Source organism: Cebidichthys violaceus, unplaced genomic scaffold, assembly GCF_023349555.1.
Source record: "Cebidichthys violaceus isolate CVI_PGR_0920_01 unplaced genomic scaffold, fCebVio1.0.p SCAF_21, whole genome shotgun sequence".
Lineage (NCBI taxonomy): Eukaryota > Metazoa > Chordata > Actinopteri > Perciformes > Stichaeidae > Cebidichthys > Cebidichthys violaceus.
Window position 1 is genome coordinate 4,758,152 of NW_027176384.1, and position 20,971 is coordinate 4,779,122.

Sequence of the window (20,971 nt, forward strand, 5' to 3'; positions counted from 1 at the left end):
ATGGGGTACGGTTGTCTGTGCAAGACTTTTTTGAAGTACGTTTTAACATTGGGGTCTATGGAGGAGAAAGTTGGTTTTCCTCTCAAGTAAAGGCTTTTGAGCCAAATGTGTAAACCTGTGGGATTCCAAAGTCATATGTCTACGACAAGGACAAGATTAGCTACGTTTCCATCCACAAATTATGCATGTAGAGTGAAAATTGAGGAGTCAGTCGCAAAAGACAAATATTTTTTTCACAGGAATCTCAGGCTTCTCTTCACTCTAGCGGTGACATCACGCACTCTAAACTGCGCAATACACACCCATTATAAAAGCAGAAAAGGACTGAAAAACACATGAAAGCAAAAATGCTACTATTCAAAAAGTGTAAAAGATATCAAAATGATTATAACATACAATCATTGGTCAGGGTTTTCTCAACATTTGAAAGTTTAAATGGTGTATGTAGCTGAAAGTATGAGGAAGTAGAAGGATCTGAAAGTTGAACAAGTTTAAGAGGATTTAAAAATATTCTCCATAGACATCCCATTCAAAAAATAAGTTGCAAAAAGCTTAATAATTCAAAAAGTTGAAAGATTAGAAAAATTATGAGAAATAACACCCCTCTCCTGAAAAAGCTGAACATTTATATAGTTGAATGGTTTCTGTAGCTTAAGAAATGTGGAAGTTATTAAGTGCCAAAATACGTATGGAAGAAATAGTTGAATAAAGATTCGAAGAACAATACTTGGAATGCTGAATCAGCATTCCAACAATAAAGATTCGAAGAACAATACTTGGAATGCTGAATCAGCATTCCAACAATAAGCCCGCAGGATTACAGTCAGTGTGCTTTGGCACAGGCAGTATTACTGCCTTGTGCCACAAAGCCACACTGAATAATAATAAGCTCGCAGGATTACAGTCAGTGTGCTTTGGCACAGGCAGTATTACTGCCTTGTGCCACAAAGCCACACTGAATAATAATAAGCCCGCAGGATTACAGTCAGTGTGCTTTGGCACAGGCAGTATTACTGCCTTGTGCCACAAAGCCACACTGAATAATAATAAGCCCGCAGGATTACAGTCAGTGTGCTTTGGCACAGGCAGTATTACTGCCTTGTGCCACAAAGCCACACTGAATAATAAGCCTGCAGGATTACAGTCAGTGTGCTTTGGCACAGGCAGTATTACTGCCTTGTGCCACAAAGCCACACTGAAAAATGCTTGAAATGATTGGAATCATATAGAAATTACATTTATAGCACAGACCAGTAGAGAAATATTAATATGTATTTTATTTTAGCATTATTTGTTTTTTACTTTTCATGATGACAGGTGCCTCCCCTGACCGCACGTCCCTGATATAATATAATATATAGAGCTGGAGAGACGAAACACGTTTTACATAATGTATCATCATTTCATTTAGTCACATGAGGCTGATCATTCCTGCGGGTTTGATGAGTTATATCAATTAAGAGAAACCATAATCATATTCTGGGTTATTTAATAATCACGTCACAGTCACAATTTCAAAACGTACAGACGCAAATAAGTCATAAATATGACAAACGCATTCTGTCATAGAACTCGATCGTGCGCTCATAAAAAGGACACAGTTTATTAAAGAGGTGACAAAGAAAACACCGCTACAGTGATGATAACTGTGTGTTTTTATTAGTTTTTAGTATTAGTAGTTACTATTAAGTACAGTGATCATGTGAACAGACACAAACTTCTCAAAAGTCTCTCCAGCTGTTAAAGCCGATCGACAACTGATCACAGCTGTGATCAGCGGCCGCCGTCATCAGAAACAGACGTCGCTTCACGTGACGCAACTGAGGAAAGGACGTCTCATGTGTCTTAAAACATATATCCTCGTTCCTCTCTCCTCGCATGGTTTCCTCCATGCATCCCTGGTGGGAGGTACTAAGACGCAAGGAAAGGACCCAAGTGAGTGAAACGGGGATGCAATTAAGAGACTTGGGAAACGAAGTAACGGAGTTACGAAATTATGAGATAGTAAATAGAAATTATGAGATAGTATCTCATTATAAAAGGAGCTGTATTTTTTCCTCACATTGGTAGAAATGGGCTTCCATATTTTTGGCACAGTGTTGAAGAAATTTACTTCCTGAGTTACTGTTGTTTATTTGATTCAAGCTGCGACGGAGATTCAGGATACAGTGCTGGGTGGTACCCACCCTTAAATACAAAACCTGGAAGTCAAGCAGAGAGAACAAAGCTTCCAGTAAACCAGAGAGGGATAAAGTGACGGATCACACTGAGGTTGTATCACTGTGATACAATGAATCTCTGCTGCGGTAAGACACATGAAACTCTTCAACTAAGTTTATTTCAATTTTCATTTAATAATGAAAACTAAATGTTGTCAGTAACCATTCGAATATACTGTACATGTGTACAAATTTGAGGTACCTGTATTTTACTTCTACTACTTCTGCTTCATGCTATACTCCATTTGTACTCCATCACATTTACTCAACTGTAGTTTCTGGATACTTTTGTCGATTACATAGAGTTACAAACATGATCAGTCTATAAAAGGCAATTAAACGGGCAAAAGTATCAGCGTCATGATATACTTCAAGTACCTAAAATAGAAGTATGCATTGTGCAGAAGAATTATATATTATTGTGTTATATTTTCCCAAAGGTCAATACTGCAGTATCTGAAAATGTACAGTATACACACATCGAAGTTAAAGCAACAGAACTTAACCTAGCTGAATTAAATGTCAGTCCAACAGTTACATTGGCAGCGTTAGCACCGTAGATACTTCCTGATGCAAAATAAGACTTTGCATTTTTAAAATGGAAAAACTCATAGGCAGTCGCCACACTTATTGTATTTCCGGGTCCACCGATTTTTGAAGAAGTTCGGCAGACAAGGTAGGAGTAGCATTTATTGTTCCACAATTTAATGTCAAAATAGTAAATGATACAGGGGGGACATGCTGGCAATAAGGTTAGATCTACAGTGGATAGAGGACACAAGACCATCGAGGGTAATCATTTTTTAAGATTCAAGTTCATCATTAACCATCTTACAGAACAGCCATTCAGACGGTAGACCAGACATCCCAAAATAAACACGACGAACATTGTACAGAATTCAAACAGACGTGTTTCTATCGCGGTACCGGCACCGAGTGTGGATTTGTCAAAGGGATGGAAATGTTAAATAAAGCTGCACTAATGTTGCAGTCAGCTTCAGTGCATCATAAACCAAAAGCAATATTTAACGGAAATCGAAAGGGAAAGTGGCCGAAACAATAGGTGGAAGAAAGAAAAGCACGATGGTTTAAGTTAAAGTCTAACGTTATCATGATGTGTTCACATGTAATCTCGTAAAATGTGGTGTTGACTAAACTTGACTAAATCCAGTTGTATGGAGGAGATGTTTTCACAACAACATAAATAGATGTTAGTGATGAATTATGAGCTATTTGACTTCCTAACACCAGCTGTAGGTAGCGTATAATAAATCATTAAAATGTGTTTAAATCAAATATACAATCTTTTATTTCCATATCATTTGAATTATGTGTTTTTATAAAGAATAAACCCCACTATAAATTACTGCAACAGAGTAAAAGGATAACATTCAGAATTTGTGATGGTTTACACTGACTTAAGTTGTTGAAATGAACTTCCTTAAAACCCCTTCTCTGCTTCTTTAATAATAGGAAAAGCTGGCAGTGTTACTATATTTGTATGGAGAGGATTTCACAATGGAGTTTAAGTTTTAACAAATAATATTCTTTGGCATAACAAGGTGCCAAAGGTGTGGTGCAAAATAATTTTACCCGCTGTTGAGTCTTTTTAAAGTTAAATATAGAATATCGTCAAACAGAACTTGTCTTTTAAAAGTATTTAATCTTGCAAGAAGAGGCACAGTTACACAGAGTCACAAAGAGTCTGTAGAAGTGTGCGCTACCGAGTTCAATTCTTACAGAGTTATAGAGAGAGTGATCAAGGGTGGGGAAACATCCTGTTTCAGGCTGTGCAGGCCGTGACAGTTAAGAAGTGCGTTATCTGTGTAACAACAGACACACACATACATACATTTTATAGAAAGTGTGAATTCAGGGCCATAAGTACTTGGACTGTGGCACAATTTTCCTAATTTTGCCTCTTTACCAAACTCCAATGGATTTGAAACTGCAGTCAATATGTGGTTGAAGTGTAGACTTTCAGCTTTAATTCAATGGATATAACCAAAACATAAGACTAACACAGTACTTGTTATCCAACACAGAGAAGAAGAGGATATGTGTGCAGGCAGTCAGCTGCTGCATGGATCACAAGTTACATGATGCAAGCTTATGATAGCTTGTTGGAAAACAAGTTATAAAACAGTTTACTTATAAGAATATAAAATACTTATAAGAATATATTTCCATTACCCAACAGCAAGATACATTTGAGCAGGTATGTTAACACAAAGGGTGAAGGTGTACTGAGTTCAGAGCAAAAGTACAAGTGCTTAGGCATTTACACAATATACTAAGTATAAATATATACTAAGTAGAAATTTACCATTACAGGACCAGAGACAGTGGTCGGGCCACAGATGAGGACTGATCACCAATCATGAAGGCCAAAGCTTGTTTAAGCTTCCTCCTCTTTCTGGCTGTCTTTGTCTTAATCTTTGTGCTATGGCACATGGACGATCTGGAGGTGAGAACGTATACGTTTTAGTGGGATCTGTTTGAAGGGTGGACCCTGTTTGAAATGTTTGATATTAGACTCTTTCTGGATATTTTCAAATCCAATGGAGCCCGGCTACAGTAATGGTCTATGTTGCAAGTTAATGCAGTTAAATGGTGTTATCACTCTCAATCCTGCATCTCTTCCAGTTAAAGGATAAAGCTGGCAGTATTCTATACTTTAGACAACCTACTGGCTTCCCATTCATTCTTACTGAAGACCTAAATCTTAAGAAATGGGTCGCAAATATATAGTTTATAAAAAGCCATGAGATGCCTCAAAACAGCTGGGCACTGAAGGGAGGACTTTGAGGTTTAATGCCTTGAATTCTCTCATCGGGAGAGTTTGTGAAACGACTAATAGTCCCTTTTGTACTGTTAGTGTGGTTCAATCCATTGAATATGCATTCAAAATTCAATACATCTTTCAGCTATGAAAGTCTTCCACTGTCATGTTAAACCAATGGGCATAAAACATCCTCTGTAGTGCTTCTTGGCCAATGACACAACATATCCCAAAGTATGAATTTTATTTAAAAAGACCTTGAAAACTGTGAACATTTAAATTCCATGGGTTAATATTGACAACAGAGTAAGGGCCATGGCGGAAGTTGAGAAGGGTGGAAAACATACATTTAAATCAACTCTCCAAAGTCATTTTGAGTTTTGGGGAGGGATAAATCTTCAGTCTTTGCACTTTTGCTGCATTTAGTTAATTATTTGATGCATCTTTGACACCATCTGTCTCTCTCGACCCCCTGCCAGTTTCAGCCTAAAGTCAAATCCACTATCATCATGCCGAGAGTCTCCACTGACCCTGACATGAATCGCAGCTTCTGCACCTTCCAGCCACTGTCCCTTAAGGATGCTCTGGAGGAACGCCTCATACTAAATTCCACTGCTTGGCCTGAAACTCCACTTCTGCCAGCTCCTATTTCCCTGGAGCAGACCAGTGATCCAGCTCACAGCACCTTCACCATTCTCCCAGGGAGGAAAGGGAGACAGTGGCATGTAGGTGATCAGCTAGAGGTTATGATACAAACCTCTGACTTCCAGGGTCGTCCCAAGAAGTCTGGGGGGGACTTCCTACTCGCCCGGCTGCACAACCTGAAGCTTGAAGCAGGTGTGGTTGGGCAAGTGGTGGATCATCTGAATGGGAGCTACTCTGCTGTATTCTCTTTACTCTGGGAAGGAGACGCACAAGTTGAGGTACCGAGATGTTTAAAACATTTCTTTTACTGATTGTCCGTGAAGCCCCGCCCACCTTTAGTTAGTTCAGAGGAGGGTTTAAGTGAATAGACAATTGTCCAGAGATTATTGTCTGAGATTAATCTGGTTCACGACTTGAAGACGTGAACCTTTTATAAGTGTGGCACTTCAAGTAGTATTACTGATATGACTGAACATGATTGGACTTGGTGAAAACTCTGGTTCTCTGTCCAATCAGGTGACTCTGGTTCACCCTGGTGAGGCCATCTCAGTGCTGAACAGGCTGAACAGAGAACAGCCCGACAGGATTTACTTCAAGAGCCTCTTCCGTTCAGGCTCACTCTCTGAAACCACCCTCTGTGACGTCTGCCTAAGGCCAACCCAGCAGCCGCAGTGCAACTACACTGACCTTCGTACAGGCGAGCCGTGGTTCTGCTACAAGCCAAAGAGCCTGAGCTGTGATACCAGGATCAACCACTACATGGGAGGATCCAAAGAAAACCTCCTCAATGCCAATGAGGATAAGCTCTTTCAAAGGTGAGGGAGCAGAGAGACTGGCATTTTGTGTGACTTCTAAATACGTACATCCAGTGTTACCTATGTATCGCCTTGGTGGAATGTTTCAGAAGTTTGTAACTACATGCAGTTAAGATTGAATATAAAGATGTTTTAAAGGTAATGCAAATCAAACAAACCAGTCTGAATCATACTAGTTGACTTTCATTTGGAACATTAGATAGCATTTGCTGTGTTTGATTTTAAATTGAATTATTGTAAAGTTATTTTATTTTGGATGAAGTCTTTTCTAAACTTTAAAATGCACACTTATTATTTTTTGCCACTTGGAGGCAGCACACCAAGCTATTAACATATGATCACCTTGTAAAGTGGATATGGCTAAAATGTAAGCAAACACTGGCCTATTTAATACCAGTTGACCCGGAGACACATTAGCATTCATTTGGTCTTGTGTCTAATATTTCTTCTCCTTTTAGCTGTATTTTGGTCTTCACCAACATCAGAGGGAAATATCTGCCTTAATCTAAATGTGGCACTTTGTTCAACCTGCTAGTCGCTAACATTGTCTGCCTGCTGTTTAGTGGTTTTTAGTGCACCCTTCATTTAGCCCTGCCCCCCGCTGATACTCCGTCAAAATGTCAGAGCTACCAGTATGGGCTCCATACTGTCACTAACTGCACTCACTGAATATGTAATATCCAATTTTTGGGAAAAACAATAAAAACGACATGCGTTTGAAGGATATATTCAGGATGTCAAAGTAATTCAGCAGTGAAAACAGGTGAAAAACCTACAGATCACAGTGTAAAAGTGAAAAGTGATCGAGACAGACAACAAAGTATATTCACTGTTACAATCATTAAAAAAAACAAAAGCAACCTTGAGTGTCTAGCGTAGCAAAGAAGTTGTAACACTAGTTAATGATGTGCTAGCTACTCTGCTAATGTTAGCGCCACAGGTTTTTGCATGGAAATGTAACGTTTTAACGTAAATCTCCTTCCAACTTCTCCAGGCAACGAGTTTCACTATTCCACAACATTTAACTAGGACTAGCTCCAGATCCCCAAAACTAGCCTGAAAATGAAGTAAATCTGAAAGGATTGCATTAGAGTTCATAGAGCAGAGCCGGATAGTTGTCAGACCCTGGTCAGAGTTGGCCAAAGCTACACTTTGATTGACCAGTCTGCGTTGGATTGGCAGGACTAACCAATGGGTCAATTGGTTAATCAGCTTTCCGGCATGAAGCATCTGCCTGCTGCATCAAATAAAATATGTTAATGAGAACAGTGAGACTCAACCAAAAGTTTAGTTTGCTGGCAGTAAAACCAAAAATATGAACTGAAAGATGCTAAAACGTTCTGTAGCTAGTAATCATTATCTCTGGGTTCACCACTGTGAGTGGCACCTTGCACATTACACAGTCATTGGACCCATTGCTTATTTGAAAATTATATAAATTAGTGCTGCTTTAATTCACAAAATTGATTTTTAGGGGTTCTGTTTTTTGTTGTTTCTCTTTTTAGGGCTAGATTTTTCTAATTTTAATTTCATTAAATTATTTCAAATGTTTCGCCTCTTGTATTTATGTTGTTAATGTTGTAGTGTAATTAATTAATTAATTACTCTGTGTGCTTTTCTTCAGGGGTGTTAACTTGAAAGTCTCCATTCAGGCTTCAGGACCTGCTACTGTCACCGTGTTGCCACAAAAAGAAGGTAGAGCACAACATGTTATTTGATATTTATTACTAAAACTAACTAGAGCGAGAGGTTTTTTATATGGAACCATTTCTTCTTTATTTCAGTGACAGTGTGAACCTCAGATGACACGGCAATAAATGAATTCTTTATTGTTCCCCATCCCTTGACTTTAGCAGGTCCTTTAATTCTGCTGCTGACTTTTCTTTATGGATCTCTGATCTAGTGTTGTATGGTATTATTGGGGTTACTTGTGCTAATTTATAATGATAATGAATGCTCATTTGTGTACAGGTAGCATTCATCATGTTTACGCTGGTCATTTACAGTCATCTGAAGTTAGGAGCGTTTGCTGAATCTGACGTGGCTCCCTCGTATGAATCCACCAAATGAAACAAAAGTCAGAAAAAAGTTCAGAAAAGAATATGAAAATGTTCTTGCTTGAGGTCCACTGAGAGTAATGGTCAGAAAAAAATGTGGAAAAAGTTTTTTTCTGGTGTTGTCCTGAAGAGAGATTAACTGTATTCAGCCCAAAATAGTGCTGGGAGCATGGAGCACTAGGCTAAAAGTTCATGAGAGTTGCTCTTCCTATTAGCAGTGTTTACAGTCTCTCAGGAGTAAGACGTACTTAGGATGTTTATACAATCCCTTTATAGCTTGGTTTTGTTTTTTCATGGGATAACCCCACCCTTACTCTTTAACTTCCTCTTAGGTCAGCTAAAGGTGAAGAGCAGAACTGTGACGTCTGGACCCTCTGGTTATTACTACCAGGGTGTGTGGCGAGCACTAGGTGGCACCACAGTCCGCGAATTCAACGAGTCTGCCATCAGTCAGTGTCTGAAAGGCAAGGCGGTCCACATGAATGGAGACTCCACCGTCAGGCAGTGGTTTGAATTCCTCAACGCAGCTCTGCCAGGTAGCTGATCCACAGGGATTTCTGGTAACAGATGAATTTGTTCCCACTGCTGCTTAATGTGTTCCCCCTGTCATATTTTCAGATCTTAAGGAGTTTGACTTGCACAGCCCAAAGCAAGCTGGACCGTACATCTCCTTGGACTATGCAAACAACATCTTGTTGACGTCCCGCTTCCACGGCCCTCCAATCCGGATTGTCGTTGTCTCGACCAGCGAGCTTCGTTACATTGCTAATGAGCTAGATGGCTTAATCGGAGGCCCCAACACTGTCGTTATTTTTGGCATCTGGGCTCACTTCGGCACTTTCCCCATGGAGATCTACATCAGGAGGCTGCAGAGCATCCGCAGGGCGGTGGTGCGGCTGCTGGACAGGGCTCCAGACACGCTGGTCGTCATCCGGACAGGGAACCCCAAAGATTTAAACCTTTTTGTATCGCTAACAAACAGTGACTGGCACTCGCTGCAGTGTAACAAGGTGCTCAGAGCCATGTTCAAAGGACTGAATGTTCATCTGATCGATGCCTGGGAAATGACCCTGGCCCACCACTTGCCGCATAACCTCCACCCACCACCTCCCATTATTAAGAATATGATAAACCATCTATTGTCTTACATATGTCCTGTAAAAGGCAGCTAGATGTATTGTGTTTGTTGAGAGAGAGGAGTGGGGGTGCATTTTTCATTCAAGCAGTCCATACTCAGAGTAGACTAACTACTTTTTTTTAACATCAGGCAATGTTGAGTGAACGCAAAAGAAACAGGACTTGATTGAAAGCTGCTCCAAGCCCACTTGCTTGCAAACTGCTGAATGATCACACTCAACACATACAACTTCATGACCCATGTCTTGGGATTGTCTCGCAAAATTGCAGGTGTCGATCTTTGTCTGATATACATAATTTTCAACTCGTCACACTCTGTTTCCATCTGCAGTCTGACATCTGATTTGATTTTTGCTATCCAATCACGAGAGACCAAAGTATCCGCCTAAAACTAATGTAATTTTAAGTTGAAATCAGTCATCAGGTGAACACAAGCACTTTTTTTACATTTTGATAACTTCTAAATAAATACAAAGTAATAGTAGCACTGTGCACATCTTAAATACACACCAACAAAATGAGTCAATATGTCGATCCCATTACTTTGTTTCAGTACAGTGGTGTCTAGAAAGTTTCTTCAATTATTTGAACTGTGTGAATGGGTATCCTGTCTTTCAGTTTAAGTTTGAATTCAATGAGTGCGCTGTCGACACTTTTCCCTGTCATGTCACGGATATACTGTCATCATCTGAAGTCTTCATGATGTGCATTAACCTTTGTAGGAGGCTTGATCTCCTCCATCTCCTCAGACTATGAGTGCAGGATCTCCTGGGGTCTGGCACTTATATGGAAAGGTCACCCAATGCAAGAAGTTAGCCGCATGTCTTTTAAAGTCCTCTTCAGATTAGGCGTATGAGATATAATGCACAAAAAAGTCCAAATGAGCTTCATCTCCACAAGCTACAACAGTAAATTGCTAGTTACACAATATTCAGCTGTAGTAATTATGCAACAATAATTTCTTTAAAGTGCAATTAGTGTTGTGGTTTCTTAACCTTGAACGAATCAATTGTTTTTTTTCTCCTCGTTTGGGAGAATCTTGCAAGTAGACTATTTTAAATGATTAGTTAGTACTTTTTGGAAATGCTCTAATTTGCTTCCTTCTTGAATGTTAGATGAAAAAAACGATACAACTTTCACAAACTATTTAAATATGAAGCTGAAGCCAAGAGATGGTTAGTTTATTTCAGCATAAAGACTGGAAACCGGGAAACAGCTCGCCTGGTTCTGTTGAAGGTGGGTGCAGTGCGAAGAATCTCCAACAGGTGGCGGTAACAATACAAATGTCACCTGCCGTAAAATAAAAATGGAGATGAAGAGGCCTTTGACAACAAATCGACTTCCCCATATAGCGTTAACAAACCCAACTGATTGTTTTGAATATTTTACGTTTAATCGAAATGTATATATTATATAGAGGAGACGTTTTGTAGCTTCAGCTGGATAGCTAACGTTACCTCAGTCCAATCTTTGTCATTCAGTTTCTACCAATACTAGCCAACTGTTGCTGGGTAGCTAGCTAGCTAGATCACAGCAGCTAACCTCAGCTAGCGTTACTAACATTTTTAACAACGGTGTGAGAAGATGGACTCAAGTGTCTTCACGGCCGTTTCCAAAGGTTTGTTTACAGGAAAACCGAGAACGATTAAAAGCAAATCAGTGGGGAAAGTTTCAGTTGGTGATAGTTGAGCTAACGTTGACTTTTAGCAGCGCTTTAACTCTAGCCAGGTTAGCTTAATAACCATTAACTTACATTCGGTTAGCAACGTTACCTTGACGTGTTTTATCATGCATCGCAGGTCATTTTGCATGCATATTGTCACATGAGTGAGTGCTCTACTGTTTCAACTTGGCAAATGGCTAACCGTGTTTAAGCAACATTGTGGTTATTGAACATGCACTAGTGAGGTTGCATTCAAAACACATCGCTATTCCTATAGGGGTTAGCTAATAAACAAAAGCACCTGACGTTACATGGGCAACATAGCTCTGCACTGTCCTCACATTCGTGGTGTTTTAATGTTGTGAATACATCACTTTATTGTATAATTATAACCAATAATTTTGCCCTAATTGATCCCAGAATGACATCAGGAATAACTGTACATAACAGCCCCAGTCTGACTCTCCATCATCATACAGTCTGATCATTAATTTGAAAATGTGATATTGCCTTTTGTAGACAGATAACATATCAGATAGTTGAATTAGGATAAACAGTCAGCTGCATTCACTTTCCGTCTGAATGCTTTTCTATTTTTCAGGTGACCCCTTACCTCTGGCGTCGCTGCGCCTCCTGGTCCCACCTTTCCAGCTTATGGCAGCCTCCATGTGGCAGGTTCTGAGGAGACAAGATGTCTTGAATTACTGGAAAGTGGCAGAGTTTGTCTCTTTGGTGATGGACATGGTCCCAGAGCTGCTAATGTACAAGCACGGGACACAACTTAATTTGGGATTGAGAGCCAGGGTGGGTACCAGTGGAGGACACGAGGCATTCATTGCTAATGTCTTTTTTTTTTTTGGGATGGAAAGTTATTGACAAAAAAAGATGTGTTAACTGTATTGTGAACAATATCTCCTCATCAGTATATTCTTGAGTTGTGCCGAAGTGAACAGCCCGTGGAGCCGGACTTCATCTTGTCCATCTTGAACCAGATTAAACCGCAACACCCCATCTTGAATGATGTGAGTGTCCCCAATCTAGATTAGTTTATTTCTAACCTTTTGGAACATTTCTGCTTCTTAAGTCAGTATGTGTTTACACATATTGTTGTCGTTGGCTTGGCAACAAGTGTATTAACACAACTCAGGAGGTTTTCCGGTAGTGAACTTGTAATATGTGTCATCTTTATGCCCTTTTTGCAGATTAAAGAATCACAAGAGGAGGAAGTAGTGGTTCACTTTCTTGAGTTGATCCAGACTCTGCTCAAAGATCCCGAAGAGAGACAAGATTTTTTTTTGGTGAGGCGGTTTCACTTCCAGGGAAACAAAAATAGTCGATTCTGATACCTGATTTTGGTCGTGTATGTGCAATGCAGTAAAATTGACGGTGTGTCTTTCAAAGGAGGTCTTCCCTGCTGAGTACGGACCTCAGTATGACAGCGACTTGCAGATGCTGTTTTCGGAGTTCCTCTGTCGACTGGCTCAGCTGTTGCCAGTTCCAGACCTCGAGCAGGTGAGAGGTGTCATTTTGTCATAATTTTTAATGAAAAGTTAAAAGTATCTCCCCATCAAAGAATAACTTAAACTACCATACTAAGTCTATACTGTTTAACTTATACCTCTAAATTCAGTAACGAGAAGAAACTATCTTTGCAGAAAAGGTAGACAACAGCGGCAATTTCAAAAGTCCCTGATGGTATGCTCTGTTCTCGTTGTTACGGTTTTCATGTGACGTGTGCTGGTGGAGTAGCAACAACATTCACAATTCAAAGTGTCATGTCACTAAGAACTATTATATGAAACTAAAACAAGAGTACACACTACCGGAATGATGGTGGACATTGGTATTTGCCAGAGAATATGTCAATAACAGCTGGGATATGATATCAATTAATCAAACAATCTTTATTTATTTAGCATATTTCATGCAGTGGCTATTGCACATTGTGCTGCATGTGACCAAAAGACAATTTCAACAAAATGGGTTCCCCCTATACCAGAATGATAATGTGTGGAGCCAGACCTTTCTTAAGCACTGACTGACGGAGATATGTCTGGCTATGCAAGTCTATATATAGACCAAACTTATAATATATAATTAGTAAGATTACTGCTACTCAAATAAACAAATTAATGTAAAGCCTCAAATGGTTTATAGAAAGGTTTGAAAGGACCAAACACAGCAGTACTTTAACAACAATGCAATTGTAATATTTTAGAAATTAATTTAAAAATGCTAAAATTGGAGTAACGGGTACCTTCATAGAAATCTGGCTGCAGTGTTCTATGTACAAAGTGAAGTCTTTGCAGGTCCAGTACATTAGACAAGATGTGACAAATGTAGTTCAGAAAGTGTAATGGTCTTGTCTTTACAAGATCATTACAAGTCTGCAGTTTGGTGTAGCGTCAAAGGCATTTTAGATACAAGTGTAGATAAGATTGCATACCATAAATAACAATAATGGCTATGCGCTCTATTGTATACACTTTCCAACTGTTAGGAACTGTCTGGAACTGCGAGTGTAGACTAAATGAGGGGCAGTGCCACGCAAAATGTCAGAGATTATTGTTGGTCAGTAATGTGTTTTACAGGTTTTTAATTAGCAAATCTCATGTCTTTGTGTCCTGTTTTTTGAAGTTGAAATGTTTAGATTGGATTTGGTGTTTGTGTGTTTTCATGCATTTCCCACAGACTGTTTCCTGGCTTGGAGCCGAACGCTCTGTGTTGGAGGAATGTGTGCATTCAGTTTGGGAGCCTACAGATCTGAAAATTTTGCTCCAGCACCACAAACACCTCGGGCATTTGGAGCAGCATGGTGAGTCACTTCCCATTTCCACTGCCGTTGTGTTTCTCTGACGCAGCTCTACGACGATAACGTCTGTGTCACCCTTGTCCTGTTTTTTTTTTTTTTGGTGCAGTTCCACCCTGCAGCATGGGCGACAGCATCCTGTCCTCCCTCTCCGCAGCTCCGTCCAGCAGAGTGGCCAGACCCACGGAACAACCCGACCAATCGGATCCACAGCAAGGCCTCTGCGATGACGCACAGACTGTGTCATTCGTGGATGACGTAGCGGTTGAAATCGTCACAGTGACCGACTACACAGAGGTGGAGTTAGACGCAAGCACCGGCATCGAGGTGGCAACGGGAGAAAACTGCTTTGAAGGAACGGACGTCTGCGCCGACGATTCGCTGGTAGTGCTTCCTGAAGAGGTGGCCATGGAGGAAGAAGTGGGTGAAGCAGGGGAAGAGGCAACCCAGGATAAAGCTGCGAGCGGTTCGGCGGACATCATCCATCCAGAGGTTAGCACGGACGACTTGGCATCCTCCCAAGAAAAAGTCTCCACGGGACCTCATGACTGCCTGGACTGCGAGAAGAAATTCAAGTTTGCCTCCTCGCTGATTGCCCACAGGGTCATCCACACCGGGGAGCGCCCCCACCGGTGCAACGACTGCGGCCGCTGCTTCTCGTTCAGGCAGTCCCTCGACAGGCACAGGCACACTCACAGAACCGGACGCAAGTACAGCTGCGTCGTATGCAGGGAGACCTTCCACTCCTTGTCTGCCCGCACGGAGCACAAGCTCGCGCACATGGAAGACGGCGTTTACGTGTGTCATCAGTGCGACAAGAAATTTAACTGGGAGCTGGCGCTTGCAAGGCACCTAAAATCTCACGCTGATGATCACAACGCCAGCATGCCCACAGTGAGCCGTGAGGATGGACAAGAGGCGGTCATAGGTGATGAAAATATCAGCGAAGCTCCCGTTGCACCAGCCAAACCCGACAGCCAGCTGCAGGCGGATGATGATGATGATGATGATGTTGATCGAGATCCGGAGAACGCAGAGGTTCAGAGCTGTGAGGGTCTCACCTCTGAGCCTGAATGCACTGTGCCCGAACTTGACACGGAGGTCGTTTCCTTGGTGAAGGTTCGAACGAGTGGGCGAAAACGCAAACCGACCATGAAGATCCAGGTGATAAATTTACAGAAGCGCATGAGCACTAAACGAAGGAAGGAGATCACCAAGGCCGACCCTCTAGAGCTGAAGCCTTTGCCCTTCCATTGGTAAAAACGTCCGTCCTCCTTCTCATCTCACAAATGGTTGTTCCTTTCATCCTGGTTCTATTTCAGGGTTACTACATAGAAATATAATGAGTCGATATTTGGTGGCTATGCTGGGACTTCAGGCAGATCAAGCCCCTCATGTTGATTTCTGCTTTCTCTTTAACAGTGCAGAGCATTCTTATGGCTCGCCCATTGTCTCTGCAAAGGACGGTGAAGAGAGTGAGTTCACTTTTGTAAATACAATTGTTTGACATCAAGATAGTCGGAAGTTTACTTTGAATGATTAATTGCCAAGTTGGGCCGATACATCCTTAAATGCTTTGATAGGCACCTTTATTATTTTACAATGGATATATTACAGGTCAGTCTTGGCAATTATTTTAAACTTATTTCAAAGGAAAATTTTCATCTTCTTTTAACCAAAAAACTTCTTCTTACAACTCCATTTCCATTTCTTAGAATAATGTTCTAAGAAATGGTCCAGTCTCAGATGTGTTTTTTGTTTCTTCCTGAAGGTTCTGTTGCAGATGGCTCATTGGCTGCTTTCTCCTGTCCTAAGTGCTCCTTCCACCACTCGGAGGAAGCCCAGGTCCAGCAGCACATTGACAAGGTCCACTCCGAGGATGACGAGCCGTCCTCTCGGCCCCTCGCGGATGAGGAGGGCCGCTTCAGCTGCCCAGACTGTGAGAAGAGCTTCAAGTTCCAGTCCTTACTGAAAGCCCACCAGCGCATCCATACGGGCGAGCAGCCCTTCCTGTGTTCTCAGTGCGGACGGCGGTTCTCCTTCAAGCAGTCGCTGGAGAGGCACAGGCAGACGCACAAAACCGGGCGCAAGTACGAGTGCCTGATCTGCGGGGAGTTCTTCAAGTCCCTGGCGGCTCAGAGGGAACACAAGAGCTCCCACATGGAGAACGGCGAGTACCTGTGTTCGGAGTGCGGCCGGGCGTTCGCCTGGAAGTCCGCACTGGTGAGACACCTGAAGACCCACGGCGAGGATGCGGAGAGGATGGAGCGTCCTTACAAATGCCCCCGCTGTGACCTGGGCTTCAGCTGTGCCAGCTACCTCAACAGGCACCTCCAGACTCACCAGGAAGAGAGAGTGCACACCTGCAACTGCGGGAAGAGCTTCGCCTACCGGGCGGCCCTCACTGCGCACCAGCGCATCCACCAGAAGGAGCGGCCGCACACGTGCACGCAGTGCGGCAAGGGATTCCTCTACAAGGGGGGGTTGCTGAGCCACATGAAGATCCACTCCGAGGAGATGCCCTTCATGTGTTCCTTCTGCGGCAAGAGCTTTAAGAGGGAGCGCAACATGAAGAAGCACGAGCGCTGCCACACCCGGGAGGACGTCTTCAGCTGCTCGCAGTGCGACAAGAGCTTCGTCTACAAGGCCACCCTGATCCGCCACGAGCTGACTCATTCTGGCGAGCGGCCGTACCTCTGCTCCGACTGCGGGAAGGGCTTCTTCTCCCACGCAGAGCTCCTGAAGCATGAGCGTTTCCACACGGGCCACAAGCCCTTCCAGTGCCCCCACTGTGGCAAGAAGTTCACTCAGTCCTGCTACCTGACCATACACCTGCGCTACCACACGGGAGTCCGGCCCTACTCCTGCAGCGAGTGCGACAAGAGCTTCCTCAGTGCCAACCGCCTGAAGAGACACCAGCGAACACATTCGGGGGAAAAACCGTACCTCTGCGTGGAATGTGGGAAGGGATTCAGGCAGTCGTATAATCTCAAAATGCATCAACGGACACACATTATGAAGATTAAATAGTCAAGACTTTAACTGTTGATCTGGAGATTCATATTTTGGAAATTAACAGAGTGGGACAAAAACAACTGTACCTGGATTACTGTGACTCATCTTCTATGCAATTGGAGTGAACTGCTTCTAGTATAGAAGCGGTTCATGTTGAATGTTTTTCATTACACTGAATGAATTTGATTTCCAGGTTGTGTTGCGATTAAAGCGAGTGTTTTTCAGATGAATTGTGATGCAATTTTTTCCCCTCATCTAGTCTTCAAATAATGAAAAGGAAGGTACATAAATCCAGTCTTTTATTGTGGGCATGTTCTACAACAGAAAATGTAACACTGCGTTGGAAAAAGAGGCTTAAAACACACATTACATATTCTTATGAGCAGTAGTTTTAAATTCAGACAACACAAACACGTACTGCAGGCTCTGTGGCATGGAGGCTTTCCTCAGATCAGCAGAAGTACAGACAACTGGGACACAGTTCCACAGCCAGTCATTGTTGAAAATTTGTGTTAGACATCGTACACCACTGGGTTTACTGACAAACTTCAATTGGATGAAGAGGTTAAACAGGCATTATGAATTGTGCTGGTCATTTAATGGCAGTTTAATTTGAAAACTGAAACCGTTAAAAGTACTAGACAAACTACGCTACTGCAGAGCTGGAAAAGTAGCACTATGAAACCAGTGAGGGCTGTGTAAAGCCCTGCTCAGACGGTGACCTACACAGCTATGTGCAGAGTGATGGGGCAGTGGTCGCTTCCCAGGGCCTTGTTGCGGATCTTGCTGTCGCACAGGCCCGGCAGCAGGCTGGACGACAGCAGGAAGTAATCGAGCCTCCAGCCCACGTTCTTTCCGCGGGAGTTCATCATGTAGGTCCAGAAGGTGTAGGCGTTGGCCTGCTCTGGGTAGAGCTCACGGAAGCTGTCGGTGAAACCGGACTCCAGCAGCTGGCTGATGCCCTCGCGCTCCTCGGGGGTGAATCCGGCGCTTTTCTTGTTCCCCTTGGGGTTCTTCAGGTCGATATCCTGGTGTGCGACGTTGAGGTCGCCGCACAGCACCAGGGGCTTCTGCATGTCCAGCTCGCTCAGGTAGGCCCGGAAGTCCACGTCCCACGTTTTGCGGTAATCTAGGCGCACGAGGCCTCTGCCAGAGTTCGGCACGTAGGCGGTCACCAGGTAGAAGTTGGGGAACTCGGCAGTGATGACGCGGCCCTCCTTGTCATGCTCTTCTTTGCCTGGAGCGTTTGGAAGGTAAGGAACAGTTAAGAATGGAATGTCTTCACCAGGATTCAAAGTTCAATAACTTATTGTTTAAGTTTGTGTTCACAAAAAAAATTGTACGGGAATAAAAAACTCAAGTCACTCATAGTTCTGACAATATGCTCATTCCTTTTCTTGAGACGTGTGTACAGTAAATGTGAAGCTACGGTCAGCAGCCTAGCAGTTAGCATAGAAACTGCTAGCCTGGCTCTGTTGAAAAGGTAACAAAATCTACAGCTTACTAATTGACACACTATCTCGTTTGCTCGGTTCACTAAAAAAAAAAAGTGTAAAAGCCATAATTTATGTGCTGAATACGAGAGCAGATGCCAAGCAACCGGTGGAGACTGCAGGAAGTTACTGCCCCCAGCTGAGAAATTATTCTGCACATGACCCTAAATTTATTTCCCAAAATGGCTAAGCATTCCTGTAAACCAGACAGAATGTGTAGATGTACATAAAAATGTATCATAAATGTCTTTTCATGCAATTTCCAAACACTCAAACGCTTAAAAGTTAATCAATTTGAAGCTGTACTTCACAAATTTGCTTTACAAAATGATGCCCTAGAATCTAAACTAGTATTGTTGTCATTTACAGCCACCAGTGCAGGTTCAATGACAGAGGTCTGCTATAGAGGCCCAGTAGAAGACAACACTCACCAATGCCATAGGTGACTTTGAGGGGCTCAGTCTTGCACAGCATGGCCACACCACTGTAACCCTCCTTCTCATCGGACGCGGCCCAGTACTTGTGAGGGTACTCTGGCATCGAGGTGATGTCGGCGGGGAGGGATTTCTCCGCACACTTTGTCTCCTGCAGGCACAAAACATCTGGAGCCTCCTCACGCACCCACTGGGAGGAAGAACACAAACGTTGAACCGTTAAAACTGCTCTCAGAACTTAACTCTGCAAATCATTTACGTTGCCTTCGGTCACTGCAAACGCACATCCAGGCCGTTCTTTTTCACCCAGGCCCTCAGGCCATCAACGTTCCAGGAGGTGATCTTCATGTTGGCGTCGCGTCCATCTTTGCTGGTCAATTTTTCAGGAGGATCTTCGTACAATATCGGGGCCTCTGGTTCCTTAGCCTTCTTGGTTTTCTTTGCCGAAGCTGTGAGGTGAAAGACGCATACAGGGTCATGCAAGTGGTTGATCACACAAAAGATGCATTTAAAAGTCGTTCGATATGCAGGATAACAGCAAGCGTTTGTGCATTGGTGCATGCTGTCTCACCGGAGCCCGTGTCATTCTCCCCGTCCGCGGCCGCCTCCTCTGCCTTCTTGCCTCTCTTCATGCTTGAACTCGCTCTGACTGCAAACACACCTCGCAGACACACAGCACGCACACACAACACCACACACGCCGCTGGGGAAAAACAAGAGGAGCAAATAATGTGATGCGTTACTCCGGAAACTTATCAGCAATACACAAGAGTTTCACAGTTGTTTCCCACTGTGCCATCAAGGCCAAATCATTAGCATGTTTTTACTGGAGTGCTATCAAATCCACTGCTGGTTGATGTCACCTTGGGTTCTGAGAATTATTATTTTTTTCCTGGCATTTCGTAGGCTAACCAATTGTTAGAAAAATAATGATGAAAATAGTTGCAATAATTCCAATTCAACATATTTGACGTTTTAAGTCAACACGCACAACGGTTGAGAACTGATGTTGGACAACACAGTTTATTTATGTTTACGAACAATATTTTAGATTTTACAACAATTTAAGAATAATTAATCTGCTGTACTGAGCAGAACATGTTTGTAGTTAAATAATACTTTTTAGAGCTCTCGGTTGTACCAACTTTGTAACGGAGGCTAATTTTAAAGACCTCAAACATATTTACAATAATACAAAAGAGACAAGTCTGAAAACTAGAGTGCGAACTAACACTCGAATAGAAGCACATCAACACCAGTATCGCACTATCGAGTGTTGGTCGAACTATTATTAGTGTCCTCATAATGCAAAATCCCTCCGTTTTAAACGGCATTTGTTTTAAATATGGTGCTTGTAAAGGCAAGTAAACCCTCTGACTAAGTGGAAGCAAGCGGGACGTTTATTTTGATGCAAGTCGTTGCTGTGAAGAAGCTTACAGCCGAGCACAATAAATACAAAATATGAATACATTTCTAGCCCACGGGATGCAAAATTAACAGCATGCACGGAGAAGAACCCTAAGATAAAAAATAACTACGCTGTTTTTACGCGTTACACAACAGGTTTTGTGGCCAGCTATGCTAACGCTAGCTTGTCCTCCGTGACAAAGAGAACAGAGCCAGCAGCAGACGGCATGCGCTGCGAATTAATGGAGCCAGCTAGCTTAATTAGCTTGATATGCATCTTATTTGATTAATCTACAAATGCAAATGCGGTAAAACAACGAAAGTGCTTTTCATTTCAACCAGGAACACGTTTCAGGAAAAAGAGATGCAAATAATCTTACTTGCACGTTCACAACAGGACGCAAAGACGAGGTGAGTACTTCTTTTGTCACCCCCCCAAACCAAACTCACAATGCACTGCAAAGATTTCTCACCACGTGCTTGATGCACTTACTG

The 20,971-nt window shown here is 42.5% G+C and overlaps 3 protein-coding genes across 7 annotated transcripts; 2 read left to right on the forward strand and 1 right to left on the reverse strand.

Moving 5' to 3' along the window:
• The first annotated feature begins 1,890 nt into the window (after window positions 1-1,890).
• On the forward strand, window positions 1,891-10,139 carry LOC137877244 (NXPE family member 3-like). 5 transcript variants are annotated; one of them, XM_068717028.1, is made up of 8 exons: window positions 1,891-1,935; window positions 2,146-2,306; window positions 4,554-4,686; window positions 5,481-5,924; window positions 6,163-6,461; window positions 8,086-8,156; window positions 8,851-9,054; window positions 9,137-10,139. In XM_068717028.1, exons 3-8 carry the CDS (start codon window positions 4,600-4,602, stop codon window positions 9,688-9,690), a joined length of 1,659 nt encoding a protein of 552 aa, XP_068573129.1. In that variant the 5' UTR covers window positions 1,891-1,935; window positions 2,146-2,306; window positions 4,554-4,599; the 3' UTR covers window positions 9,691-10,139. The 5 variants fall into 5 exon arrangements, with proteins under 5 accessions (XP_068573129.1, XP_068573128.1, XP_068573132.1 ...); XM_068717027.1 differs by lacking the exon at window positions 1,891-1,935 and having other exon boundaries at window positions 1,979-2,306; XM_068717031.1 differs by lacking the exon at window positions 1,891-1,935 and having other exon boundaries at window positions 1,979-2,306; window positions 5,772-5,924.
• Window positions 10,140-10,263: 124 nt separating this feature from the next.
• Window positions 10,264-17,366, forward strand: LOC137877243 (zinc finger protein 11-like). Its single transcript, XM_068717026.1, has 9 exons — window positions 10,264-11,273; window positions 11,920-12,122; window positions 12,242-12,340; window positions 12,521-12,616; window positions 12,720-12,830; window positions 14,010-14,133; window positions 14,237-15,383; window positions 15,550-15,602; window positions 15,899-17,366. The coding sequence occupies exons 1-9, from the start codon at window positions 11,240-11,242 to the stop codon at window positions 17,155-17,157; spliced, it is 3,126 nt and encodes a 1,041-aa protein (XP_068573127.1). The 5' UTR covers window positions 10,264-11,239; the 3' UTR covers window positions 17,158-17,366.
• Window positions 17,367-17,424: 58 nt separating this feature from the next.
• apex1 (APEX nuclease (multifunctional DNA repair enzyme) 1) lies at window positions 17,425-20,940 on the reverse strand. Its single transcript, XM_068716719.1, has 5 exons — window positions 20,857-20,940; window positions 19,641-19,772; window positions 19,355-19,518; window positions 19,067-19,259; window positions 17,425-18,379 (listed from the first exon to the last, which is right to left on the reverse strand). The coding sequence occupies exons 2-5, from the start codon at window positions 19,699-19,701 to the stop codon at window positions 17,865-17,867; spliced, it is 933 nt and encodes a 310-aa protein (XP_068572820.1). The 5' UTR covers window positions 19,702-19,772; window positions 20,857-20,940; the 3' UTR covers window positions 17,425-17,864.
• Window positions 20,941-20,971: the final 31 nt, after the last annotated feature.

Excerpts from the sequence above, each read along its gene's own strand:
- LOC137877244 (XM_068717028.1), top strand. The coding sequence starts at position 4,600 with ATGAAGGCCAAAGCTTGTTTAAGCTTCCTCCTCTTTCTGGCTGTCTTT. Across the intron at positions 4,687-5,480 it reads GGCACATGGACGATCTGGAG|TTTCAGCCTAAAGTCAAATC; the intron begins GTGAGAACGTAT and ends ACCCCCTGCCAG. Across the intron at positions 5,925-6,162 it reads AAGGAGACGCACAAGTTGAG|GTGACTCTGGTTCACCCTGG; the intron begins GTACCGAGATGT and ends CTGTCCAATCAG.
- LOC137877243 (XM_068717026.1), top strand. The coding sequence starts at position 11,240 with ATGGACTCAAGTGTCTTCACGGCCGTTTCCAAAG. Across the intron at positions 12,123-12,241 it reads ATTTGGGATTGAGAGCCAGG|TATATTCTTGAGTTGTGCCG; the intron begins GTGGGTACCAGT and ends TCTCCTCATCAG. Across the intron at positions 15,603-15,898 it reads TGCAAAGGACGGTGAAGAGA|GTTCTGTTGCAGATGGCTCA; the intron begins GTGAGTTCACTT and ends TTCTTCCTGAAG.
- apex1 (XM_068716719.1), bottom strand. The coding sequence starts at position 19,701 with ATGAAGAGAGGCAAGAAGGCAGAGGAGGCGGCCGCGGACGGGGAGAAT. Across the intron at positions 19,519-19,640 it reads GGAGAATGACACGGGCTCCG|CTTCGGCAAAGAAAACCAAG; the intron begins GTGAGACAGCAT and ends TTCACCTCACAG. Across the intron at positions 18,380-19,066 it reads CAAAGTCACCTATGGCATTG|GCAAAGAAGAGCATGACAAG; the intron begins GTGAGTGTTGTC and ends CAAACGCTCCAG.